General features: G+C 37.6%; 2 protein-coding genes across 4 annotated transcripts in view; both read right to left on the bottom strand.

The window, feature by feature from the left end:
- Positions 1 to 1,964: 1,964 nt before the first annotated feature.
- LOC306760834 (von Willebrand factor A domain-containing protein 5A-like) lies at positions 1,965 to 10,661 on the bottom strand. Of its 2 annotated transcripts, none has more exons than XM_079246835.1 (20): positions 10,574 to 10,661; positions 10,284 to 10,375; positions 9,645 to 9,847; positions 9,335 to 9,557; positions 8,546 to 8,712; positions 8,339 to 8,453; positions 7,415 to 7,587; positions 7,238 to 7,326; positions 6,990 to 7,134; positions 5,740 to 5,819; positions 5,527 to 5,641; positions 5,237 to 5,395; positions 4,961 to 5,109; positions 4,625 to 4,845; positions 4,353 to 4,427; positions 3,039 to 3,068; positions 2,897 to 2,956; positions 2,580 to 2,716; positions 2,310 to 2,433; positions 1,965 to 2,220 (listed from the first exon to the last, which is right to left on the bottom strand). In XM_079246835.1, the coding sequence occupies exons 2-20, from the start codon at positions 10,324 to 10,326 to the stop codon at positions 2,141 to 2,143; spliced, it is 2,388 nt and encodes a 795-aa protein (XP_079102961.1). In that variant the 5' UTR covers positions 10,327 to 10,375; positions 10,574 to 10,661; the 3' UTR covers positions 1,965 to 2,140. The 2 variants fall into 2 exon arrangements, with proteins under 2 accessions (XP_079102961.1, XP_079102960.1); XM_079246834.1 differs by having other exon boundaries at positions 10,586 to 10,623.
- Positions 10,662 to 11,595: 934 nt separating this feature from the next.
- LOC306760833 (von Willebrand factor A domain-containing protein 5A-like) overlaps positions 11,596 to 15,681 on the bottom strand; it is a 12,074-nt gene continuing 7,988 nt past the window's right edge. The window contains exons 14-22 of one of the 2 annotated variants that reach the window (XM_079246832.1): positions 15,345 to 15,565; positions 15,108 to 15,155; positions 14,776 to 14,811; positions 14,508 to 14,549; positions 14,227 to 14,271; positions 13,954 to 13,989; positions 12,928 to 13,082; positions 12,505 to 12,628; positions 11,596 to 12,399 (exon numbers count right to left, since the gene is read on the bottom strand). In XM_079246832.1, coding sequence (XP_079102958.1) covers positions 12,323 to 12,399; positions 12,505 to 12,628; positions 12,928 to 13,082; positions 13,954 to 13,989; positions 14,227 to 14,271; positions 14,508 to 14,549; positions 14,776 to 14,811; positions 15,108 to 15,155; positions 15,345 to 15,565 — 784 coding nt within the window. In that variant the 3' untranslated portion in view covers positions 11,596 to 12,322. The remainder of the gene's footprint in view (positions 12,400 to 12,504; positions 12,629 to 12,927; positions 13,083 to 13,953; positions 13,990 to 14,226; positions 14,272 to 14,507; positions 14,550 to 14,775; positions 14,812 to 15,107; positions 15,156 to 15,344; positions 15,566 to 15,681) is intronic. The other variant, XM_079246833.1, reaches the window with a different exon arrangement.

Genomic DNA, 15,681 nt, shown 5'->3' on the forward strand with positions numbered 1-15,681 from the left:
TTGAATACACTATGTGGAGGAATAAAGGCAAACACGGATAACATGGATTATCCTCATTAGCTTATTTACTCACATAAGTAGCCTAATAAGTAAATAGAAAAAATCCAGATGTCTCAGTACTGTTAGGGTCATAAAGTATTTCCTTTCTCAGAGTTGTGTTGCCAGATCTCATGAGGATGGTCTGCTGAGAAAAAAAAGTCCATTTTCTCCTGATATGCTGTTTCAGAAAGAAAAGGTTGAATTTTTCACTCACAGAATGTAGATGACAGAATCGGCCAGGATTAAACTCATGTAATACAAATACACGCTCCAACTCTCCTTTGTGATTTCTCAGTGTGTCGTCTGCAGACAGATGGTTTTGACCATTTTCTTTCTTCTATATTCACAATCCTGCTCACCAAGCATAAGGTGTTACTGAGTGGTTTGTGTGTGATGAGCAAGTAAATCATTTAGCTTTTGCAGTCACCAAATCTTAGACTATATTACATCTTTGACTAATTTTAGACAGAAAGCTAAACTTACTAATTTGGTGATATATAAATCATATTTAAGGACCACTTAAAACACTGTCTTTTAGTTTTTAAATAACAATGTCATGAGTTTAGTAATACTCAATAGGGAAGATACGAGTCAATAGGGTGTCCTGTCTATTGGATCCAAACTTTTGAATGGTAGTTTATATCTCACTAAAAGATTAAAAGTTGAACTATGAGTCATCTGTTTCCATCATGCCCTTTCTCCCTGGCCTCCTCTGCTGTCATCGCCCCTTTCTGAAGCTATCTTGTCCTTCGTCTCTATCCACAGCTGTGCAGATGGCTGAATGGAAAGCGGCACTTCATTCACTGCTTCAGTTTAAGTTGCAGGTACTTCAACTGTTCCGCGCCAGTCGAAGACCAATTCCCCAGAGCTCACTCCTGTTGACTGTAGAAAAGATAAAAGTCTTTTTACTGTTTAAAAAGCCCTTTTTTTGCTGGAAATCAGCCTTTGAGTTCCTCCCCTGAAAGAGTCCTGTCACCTTTAAGAGTTTATACTCTAATTATTTGGTTGCAATTGCTCATTTATACTATAATTTTGACCAGCATTTTTACCTTTTTATAAATTAATTTTGGTGTAATCCAGTTTTGCAACATGGAGGCGAACAAGAAGTTTCCAGGTTTGAAATCATTTTATTTTTGAACTAATAAATACTTTGCAGCCTTTCGCTCAAAGACTGCTGGAATATGCTCCAGCTTCCCCGCAACCCTTCGTCAGATTAAGTAGTTGGGATTATAAATGAATGAATAAATACTTTGCATTCATTTAAAATTGTCCATTTCCTTTTTTAAAATGAAACTGTTTATGTACACTTTTGTAATATGTAAGCCATACTTCATGCCTTTTGTAAATGGTTCAAGATAATGTAAACTAAATGGTACTTTCACCAGTATGTATTTTTTCTTTACTTTCATTGGTCTTGCATCTGTGAAAAGGCGCGAACACTAAACTTTAGGAGTCTCTTTTTAATATTTTTCATCATTTTATCATTACCACTGGAAGAAATTTTCATAAAATTATTTTTCACTTTTAAAATAGACCGACCGACACACATCTGACCAGATTTTTTTTTAAAGTTTTGGTGTCATGCTAATCAGTTTAGTTTTCAATGCTTATAAATTTGCACCTTTGTCCATTTACCAACATTTAACAACAAAAGGTTGCCTGGTTAACCAAAGAGTCAATCAATACACAAAAAAGGTCAGAGGGCATGTGACAGCCACATAGCAGTACTTGAACAGAAAAAAGTCAAAGTAAGAATTTTGCAGCCAGTTTTAAGTTGGTTAAGAAAAAAGAGGCGTGAAATGTTCATGTAGTCATATAAAACATTTATACAGATGAACACTTTAGTAAATGTTACAAATACAAAGCAACATTAAAACATAGAAGAGGTTTATTATGTTTTATTTCTACTGTTCATGTGTGACTGAAGTGTGGAACTGGCAGTGAGAATAATGAGGTGTTATCACTATTCTATAATAAAATGAAACATTTTTTTGATGAAAAAAGTACAAAAGCAAAGTGTGATGATGGTGAAGTGCAATGCACAAGCAGGGTAAAACATTGGCGTACCAATCTGCAACCAGAGGCCACTTCAGGGAGGACCTTAGAATCCGAGGGCATCTTTATGCACGCTGCAACACAGCAGTGAGTTTCCAGCTTCTACACACTCTGTGGTGCATGCTCCTGGACATAGGAAGCACACACATTCAAACAAGACTGCGTAAAGACCAAGAGCAGATGGCTACATGGCTACAGCATTCATTTATCATTACCTCTCTGAGCACGGAGCCACGACACAGCCTTCATAGCCAGGAGCTCCCACTCCTCCTTTGCATCCACCTTAAAACCATGAAGCCAGATTAGAGCCAGAAGGGTGGCCCACACTTCCTTGGTGGCCTAATTCATCAAAACAAAGACATGTAGAAGCTGAGTGGAGATTCTAGTTAATAATGTCCCTGTCATGATATGATTAAATTTAACAAATTCTGCTAATTGTATAATCTAACGCTTCAATAACCCTGTGCTGGTATCTGACAACATACCGTAGCAGGCTTCATTTTTTCCACCTCTTCTGTTGTTTTCCCCAGAGCAGCGGCCAGATCTGGATCAAGCCTCCAGCAGCCTGAGGCCTCCTGCAGGGAAACAAGCTGCAGCAACGGCGTCTTTGCAAAGTCAGCATCTGTTTTTTCAAAGAAAGATGTTTATGAAGGGAATGTCACATATTTAAACACAAAATATTCAAAAATACAGCTTTAATGACAAACACAAAAGGAAAAAGAGATTAGAAGTGAGACAGATGCTGTCAGCTATGAGATAAAACATACTTAATGTTCCCTTAAACTCAGTCTTGTTAGCTTACCTTTGCTCTGAGGTGAGTTAGTCTGATTTTTCTGAGAGCTGAAGCCAGTTTTTCTGAAAGCTGTAGATAAAATTGATACATTTCTATCATACAATGATACATTTGATGTCTTTATATTAACTGAGAATGGAAACCAATTTACCTGATATTAGTTTCTTCTTTATAGAGCTCCCTGTGGGGAGAAAAACATAAGAAATAGATCAGTGTTTATTTATTTATTTATTGGTAAATTTGCATTTTAATATTCTGAAGAAGACTCATTGAAATAAATTGATGTGGGAAAACAAAGTCACTCAATAGCACAGTAGTTTGTCATATTTAGCTGCTTGAAGCTGGTCAGGATTCCTATCCTACAGCGCACCCTGCAGGCCAAAGTCTGCTCTTACAAACTTCAATTTGTACCAAAGTGGGGATAAAAGAAAAAATAATCATATCGAGACTTACAGGCAGCAGACATTTACAAAAGAGTTTAACTTTTTGTTTCATTTCTATGAACTTTGGGTTGTACTTTAAATGCTTGAAAAATGAGAGAAACTAAATAAAATCGTCCAGTTCGAGCAACTGGACTTTATTTCTTTCCCAGCTCAACTGCCTTTACTTCAGGCTCTAAAAAATGGGACAAAGCAAAACCTACTTCTGTGATTTAAAATTGTCTGCTCTAATGTCTATCCAGGAAATTTTTAATGGACAGATTTTTAACATTTTCTTTGTTGTGGTCTACATGAGCCTCTGTGGTGCAAATGTGAAAATCTAAATGTGAACGCACTAAATTCCTCACACACACACATACACACACCACTAACTCTTGAGTTTGGAGAATAAGTTAGCTGAATGCTGATTGTGTCACAACTGCTCAGTTCCACTGATGGGTTCAGCTGCTGGATGCTGCAGCTCCTTCCACCAGCCTCCTCCTGATGTGGTGAGCATTTCGTTTTGGCAATTTAACAAAGATTTTACAACATATTCATTTACTAAAAGGTTCAACACTCAGATGGTCGTCTATATTTAGACTTGTTTTGTTTTTTTTTTCTTTATTAAAGCTGCTTTATCATAATTACTTGGCTTTTCTCAATGATCTCCATCAACTGTGCCCTGTCATTTAATCTGAACAGTACAGAGAATTAAATGGCCTAATGCAACTGGACCAACTGGACCATTCCAGAGTTAACATTACATTGGGAGGAGATGGTGAGAATCAGGCTTTGACACTTAAGTTAATGGGCCAAGAAAAACATCAGGTCGAATCTATAATTTGGTCTGACGAATGCATGAAGTGTGATGAGGTGGAGGTGTTTTGTCAAAATAGCATCATGACCACTGCTCTTTGAAACAACCCATTGCATCTGCTTTACATTTACCAGAGAAAAGTTTTTGCTGTATTTATGCTTAAAGCACATTGTTTCATAATGAAAAGAAAACAAAAGGAAAGAGTAAAAAAGAAAAAAAAAATACATACAGCTGATGGTGCTGTTTGAGTCTTCGAAAAAGTAATCAATCAGTGAACATCGAAGCAAGAGGTCTTGGTTAAAACCTGAAACAAGAGGACAGCATTAAACCCACAGTCGGCAAACATAAACGTTCGACTTGTATAATTAAAAGTCTGAAAGTATTTAAAACACCGCTCCAATCAACACTGTGCTTTGTAAAGTAGTTATTACAATCAAGAAGGAAAAACATATAAATAAAAGCAGCGTTTTCTAACTAACCGCATTTCTGCCAAGCACTTACCAGCTCCTGGAATGTCTCTGCAGGCCAGCGGCCCTTTTATCACCTCACCGCTGCTTTGGTTGACAGCGATGAAAGCAGTTAAGGCACTGCTCACTCCTGATTGGACACTGAGCTCCACCACTTTCTTCTGTACTTCCTCATCAGGCTCTACCTCGTCCTCCCTGTCCTCAAACTCCAAGGAGCGAATCAGAGTGCGTGCAGCCAACCTGTGGATGGTTAATCTGCAGAAGAAACAAGACGCAAAAGACATTTTTTTAAAGTTCTTTCTTCATACAACAAAACATTTACCACAGATTCCAGCCATAGAACAGATATCTGCAACGGTAAATTCAGTACCCAGAGCACGGCACATCCTCTGTCTGATGTAAACTAGTTTCTGGTCCAGTGTCCCTGGCAGGCTGGAGACTGAAAAGCTGTTTTTCCTGACAGGGATGTCCTGCAACATTGTACTTCACCATCACACATCCTTCTGCTGCCTCTGAACTCTGATGAAGCAGACAAACTACATTTGGTTTTATGTACTTGACTTAAATTCTCCTAGAAAGCCAATAAAGCAGTTTGATGAATAGAAAATAAAGACTCAGTTATTTCCCTAGAAGGTGCTGCTCCTACCTCTCCAGTGAGCTGGGCATAAATCAGTGACCGATGTCCCTGGAAAAACGATTTGATTGGTGGGGAGAGGACATGGGCTGACACTCCTTTTGGTAAATCCCATGAGACCGATATGTCTTCCACTGCAGGCTGTAAAGCAAATTTCAGTGACTGCATCACCTAATGGTGGAAAAAAGCATACCAAAGGAAGCAAAGGTCAAAATACAAGTTTATTTTCTTTGGGTTTTCTATATATATATATATATATATATATATATATATATATATATTTGCTAACAATACAATCTTACTTTTGGCTGCATCCTTTCAGCTCCTGTGATGAACTGAGCATGACCGCATCCCTCACAGGCCATCCCACTGATGAGGGCTGAGCTGGCTCTTTCACCAATCCCAAAAGTGAAGCACCTACAACACAGTACTGCAGTTTTCCTTATCCTTCATAAGAGACGTCTGAAAGAGCCATGTGTGCTTTTCAGCAGTACTTTGTAGTTCTGTCGCCTCACCTGTGTAATTTCGAGTTTTTCTTCACCAGATCTAGAATTTCTTTAACGTTACACACCTCTCCATCGGTGAAGACGAACAGCTAGGATTAGAGAGATTAATTTAACAGTAGGACCTAAAGAACTAAGATGTTTAACCCTATAAAGCCAGATGTATCATATGTAATACATATAGTTTCTGAGACATTTCCATCACTTTATAGTAGAAAGTTTGCTCAAAACCCTGTGGTGCACCTTATGATACTGGTCTCCCGCCCCCTCGTGAATACCAGAAAGCAGAAGATTACACTACAATAATATTGCCCTGTCACATGGTAATAAATGCTGAAAATACATATACAGTCGTCCTCCAATTTATTCATACCCTTTCATTAAGAAAAGGCTGAATCTACAACAGTCATTTAATTAACTGGAGACAAATGAAAGGAACAATAACTAAACATTTGCTAAATTATTATTTTGTGATACAAGACACTGTTGTTCTTTTTATTTAACTGAGTTGTAGAAAAAAAAACAAATAAATAAATGGGTCCTGGACAAATTAGAGCACTTTTCTAAAGAACAGTGGGACAAAATACCTGTCAACAGGTGCAGAAGTCTGACTGAGAGGAACAGAAAACACTTGGCTGGAGTGAAACATCAAAGGTTTGTTCAACAAGGTATTAGTTTATGAGTGATGTGAGTGGTGTAATGTATATTATTTTATTGTATTTTTTTGCCTTTTAAAACATATTTCTACAGAACCAGAATTACAAAATAATGTAATGATTTTCATAAAATTTTTATTTGATTTATTACTTTTGTCAATTTCAACCTATTTCACATCTTCGATGAGAGGGTATGAATACATTTGAGAGTGACTGTACATATATATATATATATATATATATATATTTTTTTTTTTTTTTTTTTTTTTTTTTTTTTTAAATTTATTTATTTATTTATTTTTTTTGATTCAGGGTCAAATAAACACTTCAGATTTTAAAAGTTGGACTGCCAGACTGTTCTTAGGTCAGGTTTGAAAGGGTTAAATGAATAAAATTCTATGGACCCACTCAATATGTTGTGAGAGTTTCTACACAGTTGTTACTGTGCCTGACTGATTATTAACCTTTTTTAATGAACATAAGCTACTGTTCTGCTATGAAAAGTCTATACTTATGGAACTAGTTACAGACACCAAACACAACACAAACTAAACATAGTGAGGTATTATAATGATGATCATGATGTTATCAAACTTTGGGTATTACTTGGCGAGGCTGTTTGGGAATGCAGCGTTGTCTGTAAATATGTTGGAGAGGTTCCAGTATCTCTGTTCCTCCCAGATCAGCGTCCATCGTTGCAACTTTTTTCAGAGCCTGTTTCATGGTCTTCTGGCTGTACTTTACACTCTTCCTGAAAGGAAAAAAAACACTTGTAAGTACATGCAGATGATGCATATTAGTATCGACAAGAGACAAGTAGAGACAAGAGCACAGATATGCATACACCATCTTACGGGAAAATATGCTCATATGTGTCTCCAAAGCTGTAAATGTTGAAATAGCAGTTCACTGGTAAGCTCTTCAGCAGGAGCAGCAGTGTATCCTTAAATAAAGATGGAAAGAACTCTGACGGTTATTTGATTTGGCTACCATGGAAATTAAAACAAAGTATATTGCTTATAATAGATTACCCTGGCACTGCTGATGCGACTCTGTTTACTGCCATCACAAATGGGAAATTCCATACTCCCTGATCGATCCAGTAAGAACAAAAACTCTCCACATGAGGTGAACGAAGACATGACAGCCTGCGGCAGCTGAGGGTATAAGCTAACCATTACCACTGGATCGCCCATCAGAGTGCCTGGCACACAGGAAACAGACAGAAAATAATGTCAACTCACATGTTTGCATGTCGTGTGAGAAAACAAGCTCAACATCACTAAATACAAGCAGATGTAAACCTTGGCTTCTTTTAGTAGAATTTTTCCATGGTTGTCTTATGTCTCTGACTGACTGCAGATACTTTGGACCGCTTTTCTATGCACAACTATTAGGATACAAGATGTTTAAAGGTTTGATTTGATGCACTGGCTATTTTAAACCCCTTTACAACTCTGGCCACAACATTAAGTTTCCATTTCTCCTTGTCTCAAACCATTCTTCTGAAAGATTCTTCCACACTAACACCAGATCCTGAACCAGAATAGAATAGAATAGAATAGAATAGAATGGAATAGAATATAATTTTTTCTTATTGCAAAATGTATTTTGCATGTATTGCAAAATACATTTTGCTTATAAAGTTATCTTACATTAACAGCTAAGATAAGTTTAACAGGTTTCCATGTGTCACAAGAAATGTTACCACGTTACTTTAGAGTTATTTGGAATATAAAAAACAAATTCTTCAAAGTGTTGTTTTGTGTTGACATAGTCTCAAAGAAAATATGATGTACTTGTTCAAGTGTGGGTAAAAATGATAATTTCTAGGAAATATCCTCTTTAACACGACTACAACTTATCAGTATGATAAAAAGGCTGAAGATTCTCATCATAGGTCAGTATATGAATAATTTGACTGCAAACTGATCTTTTGATTAGCCTGCACTCACCAGGCTTTGCAGAAGCCTGTCCTGCCTCCACAACAGCAGCGGGCTGGTGGGCATCTTTGTAATAAATTAGAAGCTCAATGTCTCTTTCAAACTTGTGTCCTGAAGCCAACTTGACCTGAAGTTCAAAAACACAAATATAAAGTATATAGGGTTATCTATTTGGTATGTAACAACAACACACAGAAGACATGTCTCCACTCTACCTACCACAGCCTGTGTCTGATCAGTACTGAGGTACTGAAGAGGCTCCAGGGAACAGTTGGACTCTACTTTAGAGACTGGACGAGGAGAGGACACTCGAGCAGAAAAGGACAAACTGTAGGGCACCAGAGAGGCTGGAACTGAGGTCACCTGGACACTGACACCTTCACTACCTGGAAACATCATCAGGTTAGGGAAAGTGACATCGCTGAAGCTTTTCTTTCTGGCTACTCAGGATGTTGAGCTCCGGGTGATAATCTGGGTGATTCAGGACTGATGATAATAAAATCTTCACTATAAGTATTTACTAATTCAGTAGCTTTTGTATTATTTGCATTTAACACTGTAATCTATATAGTACACGCTGCAAGGCTTAAAAGGCACAATCATCAGGAGCAGAAAATGTGGAGTTTTATTTTGGTAAAAAAAAAAAAAACCCACAAAAAACACAACATTACCTTAACTATAAATGTTGGCAAAACCAGGAAATCCCCAAAGTACTGAGTTCCTTCTCCTTTCATTTGAAGCCTAGTGGAAGTTTGTATGACCACTAAACACAAGTCATCCAAATTTCTAATCTTTAGACTGTGCATGACAATCATTATGTGATGACGAAGTGATACATTTCTACAGGAGAATCAAACTTAAAGTCAACCTCATTAAATAGTACATTTCTATTAATGACTGTTTGTTTGGATGTAGCAACAGCTGCATGACTTTGTCTGTGTTCACCCATCAGTGTTGTAATAGCGGATTTGAAACTTCCCCATATTTCATATCAAGTGAATTTCCTACCCTGAGGTTGGTAGCGAGGGTTGAGGACAGCAGGCAGACAGAATCTCAGCCCGTCATCAGCCTGCACAGCCAGCTCAGTGACGTACTCCAGCCTGATGGAGGCGCTCTCTCCTGGAGGCAGACTGCCCACACTCAGAGAGAAGATATCTGGACTCTGCTCACTCTCCTCCAACAGGAAGGCCTGCTGACCAGAGCTCAAAGCATCATCATACTCCTCTCGAGCCTGCAGAACACATGAAACATGTCAGTAACATTCACTTCACTGTGTTTCAGCTCCTTTATGCTCAGTAAATCTTTCTGTCCAGCTCACCTGCTGTTTCTCCTTCACTTCAGCTACAATGTGTGTCTGTCCAATCTTTGCACTAAAATGACACACAGCAGCATCTCCAGGCAGAGGGAAGACAAAAACAGCCTCTAGTGGTTTGTCCTCCTTGTTCTCGTAGTTCAGAGTGGAGACCACTGTAGCTACATGGTCCCTCACCTGCAGCTCCACCTCGATGCTCTTCAGAGGAACTGACAGAGAAACAGTTGGTGGTGTCAACCCGGTTAAAATAGTTTAAAATGCCTCTTTCTCTTCTTTTTCTATCATAAATAGCTTTCCTCATGAACAAATACAGTGCTTTGCATCAGTTCAAGACACCTCAAGTAAGAAGATTCTCATCTATAAAACCGCAGTACTGTCCAAACAGGAATTCTAACTCATTGTTCATGACAACACTTAATTAGTTGTGAACTATTTTTAAGTATAACCTAAGTAAGCACACCTTTATTACACCAGTTACCACCGCCAGTCTATGGTTACTACACATAAAAAAAGACAACATATTTTATAAATTATTTCATTCTGTGTTTTATAAAACAGTATCGCTTCATGCATGAAAATAATGACATCAATTGGATTTATGAGAAGAAAAAAAAAGTTGAGGTGATGAGGGTGCCACCTCTGTACCTTTTTCTTTTTCAAGTGTAAGCAGACCACAACAACTGTCCATCCTGTACCTGAACGTGCCACAGGTCGGTCGAATAGATATGGGATGTGTGCTGTTGCAATAAAATAAAAATAAAGTTACTTTCAGTTGGGAATATGTTTGCTTGTTTGTTCTCTTAACTAAAAGTAAGCTCTGTCAATGAAAAAAGTTATTGAAAAATTACACAGATAAATATTTTCATTTTAAAACTCCTCTAATCATTCGAGCATTATCTTTATAAATATGTTTAAGTTACGTCAACAAAACCTACCCAAACACCCACCTCTGACTGGAAGTGAGTGGTCCGTCCACTCCGCTGTTTCTTTTTGGGAAATGTAAGCGTGCGGCAGATACCAGGCGTGTTCTCGTCATCTGCTGCTGCGTCACTGACAGGAAGCTTGAAGCCGCTCATGCTTATTAGGAGCGCTCGTTTTCTACACAGGCGCACCGAGGCGGGCGGAGTGTTCTTTGTACGCTCAATTCAACTGCTTTTCTCCTTCATTTTAAAACAAAACACTACTTCAGGAATGGACCTCACAAATGCATGCTTGCTCCTGATATCGTCTCAAAAAATATGTTAACTTTTATTTATTAATTTATTTTTGTATTTCTCTTTTTTATTTTATAATTGCACCCACCACCTTACTGCATATGAATATTATTTCCTTATGTACAGCTTTAAGATACAGGGCTACTCAAAGTTTACTTCTCTGTTGTGCTCATGATATTGCGACTGATGTTCAACAGGTCCTCTAATGCAGGGATCCCCAATCCTGGTCCTCGAGGACCGGTGTCCTGCAAGTTTTCCAAGTGTCCCTGCTGCAACACACCTGATTCAAATCAGTGTGTATTTAGCAGACACGTGCAAAGCTTGTCTGAGTCTGAGTCAGGTGTGTTCCAGAAGGAACACTTGGAACGCCTGCAGGACACCGGTCCTCGAGGACCAGGATTGGGGATCCCTGCTCTAATGCAAAAGAGATCTGACCAGTCAGAGTGGGGACAAAGAGGTGACTGGCAGAGATAATGTTTTAGGTTGGCAAGTGTTATAGAAGAATCAATGCAAAAAGCAGGATGAAGGTTTTTCCAGAGAGACATTGCATTGTGACACCTGTCAGTGTGGCTGATTTTGAATACAGCTTACTCATGACAGTTTTCTAAAATATCCATAGTGGGCCTCAGTCAAATTCTGTACACAACCAAATCTTAACAATCAAGTGTGTTGTTTTTAATTGACTGTATATTTATTACATTTAAGCACATGAAAAAGACCATCATGGTGAAAGCAGCTTCTTTGTGTTTAGTTCCAACTTTAGGGACATAGTTACCTGAAATTTCTGTACAGGTTGATCTGAAACACGTTGGTTCTATATCATTCAAAGATTATTCACCAACATTGACCTTAGGGTTGGAGTTATATTCTGGTTTTCCAGTATATTCTGGGTTCCAGGCAGCTCAGCAGACCAGTAAACACACCATTATAGTAATCAAGCTTGTCCAAATAATTAAATATACATAAAGAGATGAGCTGTTCTGCAGAGATACAAAAAGCAAACATGAAAAAACAACATTATAAATGAAAAGTTTATGAAGAGTAATATGAAATCAGAAGGATTTAAGTCGAGTAAATGGAGCGATGATTCAAGAAGTGATGCCACCTGTTGCACCCTTAAAAGAGACAGGACTCCGTCTCGATTTTGGCAACTTTATTCACCCCGGGCTGCGTGGATCTTTTCAATCCCTGGGATTCTTTTGAGGCAGCCAGGACATGCAACATGACCACATTACACTTAGCAACCACAGACATGCGTTGCACACCCACTATGCGCAGGCTGATGACGTACTTTTGTCCACCAGTCCAACATGTCCCAACAGTAGTAATAATAACTAAACAAAACAAGAGCTTCTCACAGGACATGAAGGAAAAAAACAAAAATTAAATGTCCATAACACTTCTAACTGACATCTGAATTAGATGTTAATAATGCCTTATTTCCAGGCTGCAACACACCCAGTGGAGACCTCAGATCCCCAGAGAATCTTTCTGTACACTGCATCCCAGAAGCAGATTTCCAGCTTCCACACACTCTGTCCCACATGCTACAAAAAAACAAAATAAACAAATGGAAGAAAAAAATATATTTAAAAAATCTCATTTTAACCAGTATGCAAAAACAAACATTTTTTATTTATTGTAGATATTACCGTTCTTAGCATGGAGCCATGATGCAGCCTTCATGGCTAGAAGCTCCCACTCCTCCTTTGCGTCCATCTTGAAACCATGAAGCCAGATCAGAGCCAGAATGGTGGCCCATACTTCCTCATTTGCCTAATAAAACAAAACAATGACCCACAAGATGACACAATAAATAAATAAATGGCAAAAAACTAATAAAAAACAACAAAGCACCTGTGTGGGAAATGGTTCTGATCTTACTTTTTCTGGTGTTACTGTGTAATATCAAACTTTGGTTCAGATCAGTGAGAGCTCTATGTAGTTTGATTTCATTTGTTCCACATTGTATTGATTACATACATATTTAATAGTAAATTACTTCCACTTTTTATGTGAAAATTGCTGAAAGGATGTCATTACAAAGGTGGGTTGTTATTTTTGCAGAGACCCACCGATGCAGGCTTTGACTTTTCCACCTCCTTACTGGTCTTTCCCAATGCAGAGGCCAGAGAAGCATCCAGCATCCAACAACCAGACGCTTTCTGCAGGGACACCAAGTGCAGAAGAGGGTCTCTAGGAGGCTGTTGGGGAACAGCAGCTTCCTCAGCTGCAGCAAAAGAAAAATAAGCTTAATAAATTCATTAATTTTAATTCAAGATCACACATATGGTTAGGTACAGTAAACTCATGACTGCTGGTAAAAATCACACAAAAATGAAGTGTTCACAGTTTCCATGTACTGGGCCAGAAACATACCATGTGGAATATGTTGTGAAGTTACCATGAAAAAATACATAAAAAATAAAATAAAGTGAATATACTGGGTCTGTTAAAAATCAAAACAGGGCAACTACAAATAAGTGTGTTGGTCCTAGCATGTGACATGACCCGGCATGTGATTATATCAGAGATCTTTTACATCCATCAGCTCCCAGCAGGTCTCTGAGATCTGCTGGTTGGTAAACAAACATGGCTGAAAACCGAAGGCGACAGTTTTTGCAGCAGGGGCTCCTTCCCTCTGGAACTCCCTTCCTCTCAGATCGACAGTGTCATCGATCTCTTCTAAAACACAGCTAAAAACGCATCTTTTTTATACTTGATTTTACATACTTTTTTTTTATGTTTTTATGTTGTCAGTTTAATTTTGTGTTTATTGTGAAGCACTTTGTGATTTTCATCTGGAAAAGTGTGATGTAAATAAACATTGACTTACTCCCGTTCACACGAGAGCTATAAATATATGTACTCTTCCAGTCATTTCTCAGCCTAATCTTTTCCAGTTACTTTGCAACCACACATTTATACACTTGAGCAATAAAAAGAAGAAAAGCACAAAAATGTAGAATGGTTATGTAAAAACAAAAACACATCTCAAATTTCTTCACTTTAATATAAATGCTATGTGTTTTAGTGAAGCTGTTTGCAGAACGTATAGAAAGGACAGATGTTTGGTTTGTGTCATTTGGTGTTTCACTTACACAGTGAACGAACACTAAACTTCTTCTTCATCCGAACTGGACATCAGGAGAAATTCAGAGTTAAAAACAAACAAAAAGTTAGGTCAATGATGGAGATTACAAGACAGAGACAAAATCAACGAAAGTGTTTGGTTTGAGATTTTTATGATGATGGAAAAACATTCATTATGGGTGTCAATAGATCAGATACAAAATGCACTGCTATTAAACTTGCGTACTATAGTTATAGAAAACACTGATAATAGATCTTGATTCATGTTTCATTTGACTTACCGTCTGAACTCTCTTGCACAGAACAGAGGATTTTTTTTTTGCTAGCTGTTCAATCAGAGGAATTACAATAAAAGAAAGATGTTTCAGCAAAGTACAGTTTAATGTATGTAGTTAATCCATTTTTATGGGGGATCGCATTGTTATATTCTGGAGATAGGCTTGTATTAACTTTCATATTTAACATTTTTTATCCTTTTTCAAACACTTTAATATGTTAACAAATAACTTTTATTAATTGAAATGATAGAAAATTAATCCCATTTGGTATTTTTTACACTTACCATCTAAAGAACGCCCCATCATTGGTGCTGAACAGCACCTGACTTTAAAAATAAAAACAAAAAGAAAAAATAAGTAAAGGACAAAATGAAAAAAAATTTGGTTTCTAAGGTTGCTGATGAATATACGTATGGTCGGTCAAACATTTTCATAATTTCATTTACATTAATTTCATTACACTGTCTCACATTACTACAACAGATGATTAGCGGTAGATGTATATTAGATGTACTCTGGTGTTTTCATAGACATTGAAGTTTTTTTATTCACCTGCGGCTGAAACGGGAGCACTTCCTCGAAACATCACTGTGGAGTAAAAGAAGATTTTAATGAGAATAATTCATGAAGGATAAAATATCAAATCACAACGGAATTATAAAGGGAGAGACGCTCGCCAACAGCCAGCCATCATGGGAACTGACCAATAAAAGGTAATCAAAGTAACACAAAAGAAGGAAGTCTAAATCTTAGACTCTGAAAATGAAATCTTCCAGATTCTAATAAATTCTCAGGACATTATAAAAGAAAGCACAGAATAAATCACTTTAACTAGTGAACGAATAGTAATAACTTGCATTGAAGTCATTGAACATGTTACTCACGTGGACGTGAATTCCTTACAGATTTACTCATCATCACTGGATAATGCACTGAGAAGAGAGAGTAAGACATGAGATAAAGATCATTAGTTGTGAGGTCCTTTTCTCTGTTTCATCATTACATAACTTTATAAAAAGAAACTTGGAAGATAATTTGTTTAAAAACATGCTACCGGCAGACTGTCTTTAAATTTTCTTCCCCACTAATTTTGCTTTTAGACACACAAAAAAAAAACCTACTTGGTGTTGGAATATTTCTGTGGGCCAGAGGTCCATGAATCGACTCGCCACTGTCTTTGTTGACAGCAATGAAGGCAGTAAAAGAACTGCTCACTCCTGATTGGACACTGAGTTCCACCACCTTCTTCTTCACTCCTTCATTTTGCTTTCCTCTGTCAGATCTTTCCTCCACCTCCAGGGAACGAATCTGAGTGCGAGCAGCCAACCTGTGGATTGTTAATCTGAAGAAGAAGAGCAAGCTTTAAAACTTAACTGAACTCATACTGCAATCCACCTGTCATTATTCTGTTTTTAAGTCATTTTCCTTCCTCCCCTGTACATATACATATACACATAT

Source organism: Telmatherina bonti (assembly GCF_933228915.1).
Source record: "Telmatherina bonti genome assembly, chromosome: 9".
Classification (NCBI taxonomy): Eukaryota; Metazoa; Chordata; class Actinopteri; order Atheriniformes; family Telmatherinidae; genus Telmatherina; species Telmatherina bonti.